This window comes from Garra rufa, chromosome 10 (genome assembly GCF_049309525.1).
Source record: "Garra rufa chromosome 10, GarRuf1.0, whole genome shotgun sequence".
NCBI lineage: Eukaryota > Metazoa > Chordata > Actinopteri > Cypriniformes > Cyprinidae > Garra > Garra rufa.
In genome coordinates, this window is record NC_133370.1 from 7,100,921 (window position 1) to 7,114,802 (window position 13,882).

General features: G+C 31.6%; 1 protein-coding gene across 1 annotated transcript in view; it reads left to right on the top strand.

Annotated features, from left to right (window-relative positions):
• The first annotated feature begins 1,086 nt into the window (after window positions 1–1,086).
• Window positions 1,087–13,882, top strand: part of scn12aa (sodium channel, voltage gated, type XII, alpha a) — a 60,666-nt gene continuing 47,870 nt past the window's right edge. Inside the window, 4 exon segments of the mRNA XM_073848528.1 lie at window positions 1,087–1,347; window positions 3,413–3,531; window positions 7,331–7,420; window positions 10,274–10,428. Coding sequence (XP_073704629.1) covers window positions 1,087–1,347; window positions 3,413–3,531; window positions 7,331–7,420; window positions 10,274–10,428 — 625 coding nt within the window.

Genomic DNA, 13,882 nt, shown 5'->3' on the forward strand with positions numbered 1-13,882 from the left:
ATTTTAAATTGTAATAATATTTCATAATATTACTGTTTATATTTGCTGTATTTTTGATCGTATAAACGCAGCCTTGGTGAGCAGAAGAGACCTAAAATATTTGAACGTTAGATTATATATAAATAAATAAATAAATAAATAAATAAATAAAAAATTATTTCATTAGATCAGAGTTTCCTAAACTGGGGTTCATGAGTTAATGAAAAGGTAATAATTAATGAAAGCTAAAAAAAAAAATCTAAAATTAAAATAAATAATTGTAGAATTACAAAAATCTAAATACAACACTTAATATTTTAAATTGTAATATTTTCAATCATTTTAAAAATATTTAAAATGTATTTTATTTGTTTACCTGCATGTCATCATTAACTGACTCCAGAGATTGATGTACACGTGAATGCGTATTATCTTAATATAAAAGTTAAATATTAAAATATTAGCTTAAAGAATTTTTTTTCGATTTAATTGAAAATTTATTTGCATCACATAAAATCTCAGATCAAGAGTATGTATCTGTGTGTCTCAAGGATCTTCTCTTCTCTTCTCTTTTCTTTTCTTTTCTTTTCTTTTTTTCTTTTCACTCAAAGTTATTGCATCAGTTGTTGTTTTGGTGATTTTTAGTGGATTCCAGTTTCACATTTTTTTACATTTTTGTTTACATCTTTCTTTACAACAAATTGCACTTGTTTTGACATTTAGCATCTTATGCAAGGATATTCAAATATTTTGAACTGTTCAAATGCTTTTTGGAGTCAAAGTATATGAACACATTAATAAAGCACTCCAGACCAGTGATTGTAGTAGTCTTGTGGTTTACGCTACAAAATGGGAATTCAGATGTTACAGGTCTGATCCCTTGGCAAGTACATCCAGTGTACTTAAAAGTCACTGAGGGAAAACCATCATGCCCTTGAGTACTACACATACCCACTCCAGAGGGACTGAACCCAAGATCACTGAGCAGTAAACAAGCTTTTTTAATAGTTTTTAAGACCTTCAAAGAGTGACTTTCTAACTTTATTTCCCTGTCTGACTCAATCTAGCTTTGAGTAACTTCTAGTACAGGACGATCAGGATGAAAAGATGGCGACCATGCTCTTACCAGCGGGTCCTGATGGCTTGCGACCGTACACACGAGAGTCTCTGGCAGCCATCGAGCAGAGGATCAGCGAAGAGCGGACCAAGAAGGATAACAAGGCGGACCTCGGGAACGTGGAGGAGCCCAAACCCCGCGCCGACCTGGAGGCCGGGAAGGGGCTGCCTCGTATCTTCGGAGACATCCCCGCAGGACTGGTCGGAGTCCCGCTGGAGGACATCGACCCTTTCTACTTCAAAAATCAGAGGGTGAGTCAGACTGAGGTTACAAGTGGCCTTCAGATGCTTTAGTGCATCTCGAAGGAGGAGTAAGTGCTGTAAATAAGGTCTAATGGATGTGAAGTTCATGTTTTTTAGTTGATAATTGCTGCAGTCCTTGAATAGGCAGATACATTTATACAAGTGTGTGTAATGATTTTGTCTAGTATAGCCACGAGTGCATTCTTAAAAGCTGTGGTGAAACATTTTCAGTTTTTCTGAATCACCTACCTTGAAAAATCGCCCACCTGGTTCTTGTGTCCTACAGAAAAGAAAGTATTACATTGCCATAATATGAATGACTGATGAACTGTTGTACATGACTGAACATTTGCATTCATAGCATTTTACCTTCATCAGCTGTCTTCAAAAAGTCTGGGGTTGATAAGACTTTTTAAAAGTTTTTGAAAGAATATACTCTGCTTTCATTTGATCAAAGAAAAAACATTAGAAAACAGTAATATTGTGAAGTAATATTATAATTTAAAACAACTGTTTTCTATTTGAATATGTTTAAAATATAATTCATTCCTGTGATGTAAAGCTGAATTTTCAGTATCATTACTCCAGTCTTCAGTCAGTGTCATTTGCTGCTTATTTCTTATTATTAATAATTTTGAAAACGGTTGTGCTGCTTCATATGTTTGTTTTCGATTTGTTTCAGGATTCTTTGATGAATACAAAGTTCAAAAGCAAACAGTACTTATTTGAAATATAAATCTGTAACATTATAAATCTTTACTGTTGACTTGAATCAATTCCATGCATTCTTGCTGAATAAACCCTAATGAAAAATAAATATACTAAAATGTATTTAAAATACATTTATTTCATGCTAAATATATTACAAATATATTTTACATAATATGTACTTGAGGAGACACACTGCAGGCAAAAACACTGGGCTTTTTGGTTTTTCAGATTAGTGGAAAGAAAACATTCAAATGACACCATTAAGTATTTCTTTTATAGCACTTTATATTTGTGTCAATAGATTTCCATTGCAATACATATTTTTAAAGGCTGTTTTCTCAAAATGAGTTTTTTTCTCCTACACTGAGCCACAAATCTCCTCTTTAGTCGCACTTATAGACATCAAACTGTACATTCTTATTCTTGTCTATATCCTGAAGGTTTTTACATAGGGATTTGTTCATATATAATTTATTCCCTAAAAAATTAAAAATAGTTTTCTGAATTATGGAGTGACAAAATTAGATTCCTTCTGTAAAAAACATTTGACTTTAATATGTCAAAAAATTAAACAAGAAATTTGAACCTGACTTCATCCAGTGTTTATATATTTGTACTAGAAATGTATGCAAATTAACACATATTTCATGAAATAATGCCTCATTTGCATATTAAAACCTAACATTTCAGAAAACGTGTAATACCAAAAATGTTTGCAATTATCAATGTAATCAATCAGCTGAATAAGTAAGGTAATAACTATTAGCTTTTATATATATATATATATATATATATATATATATACACTTTATTCACCTGCAGTGTTTCACCTTAATAAAAATACCTTGCAATTTTTCTTTAGTATGCTAAACTGATATATTTAAAGTCTGCTAAAGTGGAACAAGTAATTCTGTACTTAATGCACTTTAATTGTATGAAAGCAGTGCTGAAGTCCAACTAAAGATATATTTAAGTATACCTAATTGTGCAACTATTGCAAGTATACTTTAGGTACACTTTAAATATTTAGCATTTAAAGCCTGATATTATTTAAAGATCATACATTCCTCATCAATATTGACATTAAAACATATGTTAAGCTTAATATTAAGAAATGCACATTGTGCACAAGTAGTACTCCAAATAAAGTTTAATTACAGTTTTTATATAAGTAAGCCTTGAGCGATGTTGGTAAATATGTTAATAAACTTGAACTATATTTAATATGAAAAATGCAGTTTCTTTAAAAAAAAAAAAGAACAAAACTTTTGAATAGTAGTGTTTCTTTGGCAGCATAAAAATGAAAGTGAAAGACATTTAATCTGTCCAGACTGACTTTTGCTTTTCTTTTCTCTTTTTACAGACCTTTATAGTACTAAACAAAGGGAAAGCCATCTTCCGCTTCAGTGCCACATCTGCGCTCTACATATTCAGTCCGTTTCACTGCATCAGAAGAATCGCCATCAGAATCCTAGTCCATTCATATCCTTCCACTACCTATTAGAAAAACATTTTTCTATGTGTTCATGTTTACTTGCTTGGAGAATTACAGAGAGATTTGGTCTGTTTACAGCCGTGCTTCTGATTTGTGTTTAATAACTTGCACAGATATCAGACTTTAAGACCACAAGCTTCTCTAGAAACACAGCTGCACTGATTTATTTTTTTAATTTGCGAGACATTTGATAAATTTGGTTTCCAAAAGCATTCTAAAAGCCAGGTATATTTTGACCTGGGCCAGTATGTAACAACCTAGTACAACTAAATACCATAAACTTCTAGATAAAAAGGCACAAAAGCTGTCACTATGGCACAACTTTGTACCTTATTTACTCCTAAAGGGTGAATTTAAGTACTATAAAGGTACATATAAGCACCTAAATTGTACATATGTGACCGTAGACCATAAAACCAGTCATAAGGGTCAAAAGCTGGTCTGAGGGTGCCAAAAAAAGAAAAAGAAAATCACCTTTAAAGTTGTCTAAATGAAGTTCTTAGCAACTAATATTACTAATCAAAAAATTAAGTTTTGATATATTTACAGTAGGAAATTCACAAAATATCTTCATGGAACATGATCTTTACTTAATATCCTAATGATTTTTGGCATAAAAGAAAAATTGATCATTTCAACCCATATATTGTATTTTTGGCTATTGTTGCAAATATACCCGTACTACTTAAGACTGGTTTTGTGGTCCATGGTCACATATTTATACCTAAATGGTATGTATGTGTACCTTTTAAAAAAGGTACAGCCCCACTGACAGCTTTTGTACCTTTTTGTCTGAGAGTGTAATGCAATGCACTAGCAACCATCCACCAAATCTTATCATTATAGTGGCTTTTGCATGGGTAAACACTACTTATATTATCAGAAAAAGTAAAAAGCGGTTTGATGCTTCCCATAAGGCCTCTAAAACTAATCATTATTATCAAAAGGCATCAAAATCCAAAAATCTGGCCCGACAGCAAAATGATATCCAGCTGCTCACACTTTGAGGCGAATCTAAAATACTTACCATCAGAATTCTATTGGATTTGATCTCATTTCTGAAACTGCTCTGTAATGTTCTTCTCTGGCATCGGCAACCAAATCCGCTGAGATTCCTCTTCTAATTCCCCAAATGAAATAAGAGCAAAGTGATTTGGCGTCATGTGACAGCTGCACGTAACAGCGCGCCGCATGCACAGATGTTTTGCGTGTCTGCGGTCATGATGCATGCAGGTGTCTGGTTCTCTGTCAGATGCTTCTGTGTTAAAACAATTAAAAACATTAGTATTTAGCAGAGGAAAAGAACAGAGATTTATAGTAGGATGTAATGTCTTAAAGCTTTACCAAAACACACAATTATTCTACATTAAACTCTGGTGACATTTAATTTTTTTCTTCTTTCTTTATTTTCTCAAGAATGAAACTCATCCATCATTACTGACAATAACTGACCAAATAATTACTGAGAAAAATAACATGAATGATTTTAAAAGTAAAACAATACAGTAACACTTTACTTAAAGCATTTATGTACAGTATAATGCATTATAAAATGTATTAATTTTAATTTTAATGCATTCATTATGCCTCGTAATGCAACATAAAGCATGATCTAATGAATAATTGTAACCACAATTCTAATACTTATCTATTAATTGTTACACACTGTAAAAATTATATGATCAGGAAGTCATGCCAACATATATTTTTTAAGTTATACACAATTCTACCTAATTTTTAAAGTCAGTATAATATAATTTAGGTTGAAGTAACTTGTACAGCAAATTTTATTATACTTTTATACTTATAAAAGGATCTCGAAGGATTTTTTTCAGAAAGTATAAAGCATTAAAACACTCGACAGACAACCCCTTTCTGATGTAACAAAGCATTTTAACATTAGTTACAATTATTTATAAAAATGTAATGCATTATGAATACATTTACAATGCATTTATACATAAAAAAAACTCAAGTAGTGTTATCTTTACTAATTAATTGCTACGTTGACATTTGCTTAATTTCAAACAAGGTTTGTATTCTGTTTGTATCGACCAAAAATAATATATTTTTATTAATTAATTTAATTTATTTATTATTATAACATCACTGGCACTACAATACTGTTTTCTAAAAATAAAAAAAATTAATATATATGTGACCCTGGACCACAAAACCAGTCTTAAGTCGCTGGGGTATATTTGTAGCAATAGCCAAAAATACATTGCATGGGTCAAAATTTTTGATTTTTCTTTTATGCCAAAAATCATTAGGAAATTAAGTAAAGATCATGTTGCATGACGATTCTTTGTAAAATTCCTACTATAAATATATCAAAATGTATTTTTTGATTAGTAATATGCATTGTTAAGAACCTAATTTGGACAACTTTAAAGGTGATTTTCTCAGTATTTTGATTTTTTTGAACCCTTAGATTCCAGATTTTCAAATAGATGTATCTCGAACAAATATTGTCCTATCATAACAAACCATACATCAATAGAAAGCTTATTTATTGGGTATTCATATGATGTATACATCTCAGTTTTGTAAAATTTAACCTTATGACTGATTTTGTGGTCCAGGGTCACATATATAAAAAAACTTTAAATATTAAATTCATAATACACATGCACTTATTCTATCCCAGCCCATTTAAACAATATTTGGATTAGAAACAATTTTCACTGACAAAAGTGACCCTGGACCACAAAACAAGTCATAAGGCACAATTTTGTGAAACTGAGATTTTACATCATCTTAAAACTGAAATAAGCTGAAAATAAGCTTCCCATTGATGTATGGTTTGTCAGGATAGGACAATATTTGGCCCGAGATACAATTTTTTGAAAAGAGAATCTGAGGTTGAAAAAAAAATGTAAATATTGAAAAAAAAAAAAAAAAAAAAAACGAAGAAAGATAAAAGAAAAATAAATAATTTTTGACCCATATTGTTGCTATTGCTGCAAATGTACCTGTGCTACTTTGTGGTCCAGGGTCACAAATTGCTAGTAAAATTTCACCAGGAATTACAAAGAAAACTGATTTGGAACTGATCTAAAATGTAAAAGTAAATATATAATATTTTATAAAATGTCTCAAATAATAGCAAAACTTTAGAGCATTTTATACCACAACTGTAGAATGATCCACTTCTAGTTGAAACACTACAGCATGCCGCAGCATCTCCTCTGACTGGATGTTTATTATAAGCAGTTCAGACAGGGCCAGCGATATCTTGTGTTATCCCCAAATGCCACAGGCTCTGAAAATCCCCACATTGAGTCCATGTTCAGGCTCTATTAAAACCTCACATGCAGAATACAGAAAACAGCTGCTTGCCTATCACTGGGGTAAAATCCTTCCATATTTTCAGTTAGGATAAACAGAAAAGAATATTGCAGGATAGCAGCTTCTCCAAAAGTTTGTTTGAAGACATGATGCAGACCTTAAATTAGCAAAGTCCTCATTTACTGTGTTTTTCGAACATAACTGTAACTTACTTCGGTGATGTTTCACAGTCATCCATAAGTTGTGTCACAGACGCAGTCATTCTGAAATACAATAAATGGCATCAGACATTTCCAATTCATGCTTACAGACATAGAAATTTAAATGTAGTGAATAGTGAAAAGTTTTTAATCCGTTCTACTTAAAGTTCTTATTAGTATTCTGCATCCTGTTTGCCATCTTCATTCAATTTCATAAATTTAGGTGTAATTTATTTAAAGGCATTCTCTATTCAAGTCAACCCTGAAGTGCTGCTCATTTCCTTAACTTGTTCACTTTGTTTAGTTTGTTCATCATGTGCACAATTCTGACGAACTGCTGCTTCATGGCCATGTCGGACCCTCCGCTGTGGACCAAATACTTAGAGTGAGCAATGCTTTTATTCTGTTTTTTTCCCCCGATGTTTAAACATATTTAAAGCTACAGTGTAGCTTTTAATGATATTTTTTTTACTACTACCAACACAACTGCATCATTTTGGTGACCTCTTGAATACCTCTGGTCTTTATAGATATTGTTATTTGTTCACTGTTTTAACTCTTAAAACAATCACATATTTAATTTAAGGAATTTGCGCATTTTTTTTTCCGAAATTAAAATTGTCAGGCATTCTATAATTATTGAAAAAAATAATAATACAGATGTTAAAACCAAAAATTAAAATACTTTTAAATGTTTATTAAATAATATTGACATTTTCCAAACAAGGTCGCAATCAATAATTGCAGGTTTTTATTAATGTGAATTTACCAACCTGTTTGTGTCGACAAACTTACAAGAAATACATGAATAAAATGTATTTTTTTTACCATAACATCACAGACACTAAATATACTGTTTTGTTAAATAATAATAATTTTGGTGATCTCTACAAGTCTGTATATATTCTTATTTGATCATCATTTTAAACTCTAAAAAGACATTTACCTTAAAGAATTGGCACCCATACCAAAAATATTGCAACACGTACAGATATTAAAACCACAAACTAAAATGCTTTTAAATTCTTTAAATGTAATTAATATTGAATTTTTTTTTTTTTACACAAGGTCACAATAAATAATTGTAGGTTTTTAAAAACTTTAATTTACCAACCTGTTTGTGTTGACAAATACAATAACTTAATAAAAACATAAATAAAATAATGATTTATAATTTTTTTGGTAACACTTTACAATAAGGTTCCTTAGTTAACTTTAGTTAACCACATTAGTTAACATGAACTAATAATGAACTGCACTTATACAGCATTTATAAATCTTCGTTAATCTTAATTTCAACATTTACTAGTACATTATTAAAATCCGGTAACATTAGTTAATGCAGTGTGAACTAACATGAACAAACAACTGTATTTTCGTTAACTAACGTTAATGAAGATTAGTAAATATAGTAACAAATATATTGCTCATGGTTAGTTCATGTTAGTTAGTAAATTATCTAATGTTTAACTAATGAACCTTATTTTAAAGTGTTACCATTTTTTTTTAAATATATCATGACTTACACTAAATGCACAGTTTTGTAAAATAATAATAATAATAATAATAATAATCATCATCATCATCTTAGTGATCTCTAGATGTCTGTATATATACTTATTAGTTTATCATTTCTATATTTCATTTAAAGAATTATTTTTATTTTTTATTTTTTAATAAAACTCATTAGTTGTACCTTAATTATTAACTAATACAATGGCATTTTACCTATTTCAAGCAAGAAAAACTTGAATGTTTTTTAAAAAGGTTAATTTATCCCTAACAAAATAAATAAAATAAATAATACCATAACACAGAGCAACTGCACCAAACACTAAAAATACTGTTCTGTAGAAAATATTAAATTAATCATCATTTTGGTGATCTCTAGAACGTCTCTGTGCAGATACTGATATTTGTTTACCGTTTTAAACTCAGTTTTGCATTTTAACATCACTGTAAAAAGTTCACAACACTTTTCCGAAATGATGCATTTCTGAGTTAAATAGGATATAAATGTGCATTTATTTTGATTTATTGTTGACATTATTGCACAGGAATATGCACTACCAGTCAAAAGTTTTTGAACAGTACGTTTTTTAATGTTTTTTAAAGAAGTCTCTTCCACTCACCAAAGTGTGTCTTTATTTAATTTAAAGTACAGCAAAAAGAGTCAAATTTTGAAATATTTTTACTATTTAAAAGAACTGCTTTCTATGTGAATATATTTTAAAATGTACTTCATTCCTGTGATTTCAAGCTAAATTTTTAGCATCGTTACTTCAGTCACATGATCCTTCAGAAAGCATTCTAATATTCTGATTTTCTGCTCAGAAAACATTTATTATTATTATGTTGTTGTTAAAAACAGCTGAGTAGAATTTTTTCAGGTTTCTTTGATGTATAGAAAGTTCAGAAGAACAGCATTTATCTGAAATAGAAATTTTTGTAACATTTTAATTGTATTTACCATCACTTTTGATGAAAGTATTAATTGCCGTAACGTATGAAAGTATTAATTGCCGTAACGTTTTACATTTTAAAATACATTCAAATAGAAAACAGCTATTTTAAATTGTAAAAATATTTTAAGATTTTCTAATATTTTTTGCTGACATAAATGCAGGCTTGGTGAGCAGAAGAGATTTCTTTAAAAAATTAAGTCTTACTGTTCAAAAATTTTTGACTGGTAGTGTATAATCTTACCATTTATATGTGCTTTACAATGTGTACTGAAAAGAGTTTTCATCTTAATTTAATGCTTTGCTAAGGTCCTGATAACCGCATTGGTAAGACTCGCATCTCCATCATTCTGCCTGCAGCATCAGGAATGCCACATTCCCATGATGTCACTTCCTGTCATGTTCTGAAGAGCTATAGCATTACAGCTCATTCACATGGCAGTGTGACAGTGTTAAATTTATGCTAAAGCGCAGGTTTCTGGTGTCTAAGCCGTGGCCTAGATTTAACAGATGACCAGAGGTTCCATATTCACTGATTATGCCTCTACATGCCCTAATACAAAGCCATGATAACCCAGCTCCAATAAAACATCATATGCATGCATGATTTTTAAGAGACTGAATCTAAGCATGCAGCATGTTAACAATTCACCACTTGCATCAGAATAATCACTGAACGAATTTTATGCATGTCTATTTAAAACAAGCCCACTTAAGTAGTGGCTAGTAACTCAACTCACTGTAAATAGCTGATGTATGTTTTTGTATTCCTGCAGGTATACATTCACTGGCATTTACACATTCGAGTCTCTAATAAAGATCTTGGCCAGAGGGTTTTGCATAGAGTCCTTCACCTTCCTCCGAGACCCATGGAACTGGCTGGATTTCAGTGTCATCGTCATGGCGTGAGTTCGAGATTTGCTTTTTTTAAGCCTATAAAGCCCGCTGTATCATATTTGTCAAATTTCCATGAACAACATGATCAAAACGTTGCTCTTAAACCTGTTGCACACAATCTACTACATGCTTTTTTGTTGCCTGAATGATAGTTTATGCATTTTTAGAAGGCATTTCAGCTTGTATTTTACTGTGAAATCTTTACTGATTTTTTTTTTTTACTTACTGGACTGAAGCAACTGAGGTTTATTTGATTATCCAGACATCATGTTTTTAGAAAAATCGTCTTAAAATGTGATGATCATCACCTTTCAGTCATCATTTTATTGCAGTGCATTATACTGTATGTTTTGATGATAAAATGAAGCATTTAAATATCTTATTAAGATATCATTGGTGATAATACAGTGACAACTGACATTAAATGCATTTTATGTAAGTTTTACGCTTATACTGTTAATCTAAGCTATCATAACTTTATCATAGTTTTTGGCCATATAAATATCAGGAACTCCACCAAATTGTGTATTTTTGCTTAGTTTGGGCCTCTGGATAAAACTGAAGTGTTTTAGACCTTCTTGCATATGAACTTAGTTTTCAAACTATTTCATACTGAATGAATCAAGTCTGATGTATCAAATATGATAATCAACAAAAAATACATTTGCAGACTTTTTCTGAAAAAAATGTCTAAAGGTTTATCACACTTATATTTTTGTGACTATTATTTCATGTTTCATATGTTACAGACCTAATTGTCTCATCCTAGATAAGGATGTAAAGAAATGTGTTCTGAATCAATAGTTCACAATATGAAATTTGTGTCATAATTTACTTACCCACATATCAGTCCAAGCCTGTATGGCTTTCTTTCTTCCCTGGAACATAAAAGGAGAAATTTAGCTTATTGTTCATGCTGCACTTTTAAATCTAACAAAAGTAGACAGTGACGTAGACTATGATGCTTCAGAAATGACAAAACAACAATAGAAAATAGTTCATATGACTTATTTCTTATATTTCAAGTCATATGATTGCTTTTTGTGAACAATTTAAAGGGTTAGTGCACCCAAAAATAAAAATGAGCCCATTATTTACTCACCCTTCAGGCATCCTACACTCTTAAAAATAAAGGTGCTTCACGATGCCAAAGAAGAACCTTTTTTTGTCTAAATGGTTCCATAAAGAACCTTTAACATCTGAAGAACCTTTCTGTTTCACAAAAGGTTCTTTGTGCCAAATAAGGTTCTTTTATTTTATAAAAAGGTAAGAAAGAGATGTTTCTTTAAAGAACCTTTGACTGAATGGTTCTTTGTGGAAGCAAAAATGGTTCTTCTATGGCATCGCTTAAAGAACCTTTTAAAGCACCTTTATTTTTAAGAGTGTTGGTGTATATAACTTCCTTCTTTCAGACGAATGCAATCAGAGTTCTATTAAAAACGTTCTTGCCATTTTCAAGCTTTATAATGGCATGTGCGGGTGTTTCTCTTCAACAGTCCAAAACAAGTCCAATAAAGTACCTCTATCCATAATAAAAAGTGCCTCACACAGTTCCAGGGGGTGAATAAAGGCCTCCTGTAGTGAATCAATGTGATTGTGTAAGAAAAATATCCATATTTAAAACACAACAATCACTTTGATCTAGCTTGTGTCAACTGGTCATACATGGAAGCCATAGATGTAGGACGTATGTGTTGCATATGCGCCAGAGAGTATCACAAAAACCAACATTTGTTTACAGGAGCAAAGGAAGCAAAGTTTCCGTACTTAAAGGGATAAAAAATGAAAGATTTGTGTTTATCTGCTTACCACCAGGGCATCCAAGATGTAGGTGACTTTGTTTCTTCAGTAGAACACAAACGAAGATTTTTAACTCAAACCATTGCAGTCTGTCAGTCATACAAGGGCAGTCAATGGGCACCAAATCTTTGACAGTAAAAAAAACATACACAGACAAAACCAAATTAAACCCTGCGTCTCTTGATGATTGATCATTGAGGTGTTAAGACAAAGAGCGATTGGTCTGTGCAAGAAACTGAACAGTATTTATATCATTATTTACCACTGATCCACCACAACGTTCAACTGTCCTGAGTGTGTTCAACAACAGCTGGCTGTTCAGTTAAATAATATATTATTATTTTGTATGTTTTTTTTTACTCTCCAAGATTTGGTGCATATTGACTGCCATTATATGACTGACAGACCGCAATGGTTTAAGCTAAAAACCTTTGTTTGTGTTCTTCATCTTGGATGCCCTGGGGGTAAGCAGATAAACATCCAATTTTGATTTTTGGGTAAACTATCCCTCTCAGCAAAGGAAAACCAGTCTTTTCTTAGCTTATTTTGAAATCCTCTGACATTTTCCTTTACAAATCCTCATTTTGGACTTCTTATTAGTGACCGTTGTTTTGTTTTGGTTACTCCACTGCATGTTCGTCACTTCTTTATTGGACTTGTTTTGAACTGTTAAAGAGAAACACCTACCCATTGCCATTATAAAGCTTGGAAGTGCCAGGATAATTTTTACTATAACTCTGATGACTGGAGGTGTGTAAATGATGGGCTAATTTTCATTTTTGGGTGAACTAACCCTTTAATTTGGTATTCACTGAAACATTTGATTTTAGTGCATATTCAAATTTGCTATGTGAAAATATATTTTACTGGAAATATGAACTAGGGTTTAGAAACAAAAACAGGCTAATATTTAAGTAAATGTCAGCATATCATATTTCCATGATATACAGTTATCCATGGAGCTGTCCATGGTGCTGAACACCAAACTAATGGGATCTGAGACTGGAGTTGAGTGCACATTTTAAAGAGAGAGGAACCAAGAAAGTTGTAAATCAAGGGATGCAGGTTTCCAGATCGGGATTTGTCAGGTGACCTAAATATCCAGCATTACAGCTCCACCAAATCAGAGGAGTGGATTAACTGAAAGAGAGAGACAGAGAGACAGACTACCACAGGATGAACATTTCTCCTCATTAACAAACCGCTCTAGTTTGTCCTTCCAAGCTGTTTTCAAAGTTTAGATGGTTTATCTCCTCTCATGCTTTGCATCTGAACTTTTGTGGGGTATGATAAATGTCAGATGCACTCTTTCTCAAGAAACCTTGACATTTGTGACCCACTCGTGCACCTGGACCACAAAACCAGTCATAAGGTGAATACATAAGCTTTTTGTTAGAATAGGACAATATTTGACTGAGATACAATTATTTGAAAATCTGGAATCTGAAGGTGCAAAAAAAATCAGGGTAGAAAATTTATAAAATCTCTTCATGGAACATGATCTTTACTTAATATCCTAATGATTTTTGACATAAAAGAAAAATCTAACATTTTGACCCATACAATGTATTTTTGGCTATTGCTACAAATATGCCCATGCTACTCACGTCCGGTTTTGTGGTCCAAGGTCACATATGATTATTTATATGATAATTATTATTTATGACATTGTCTGTAATCACACACAG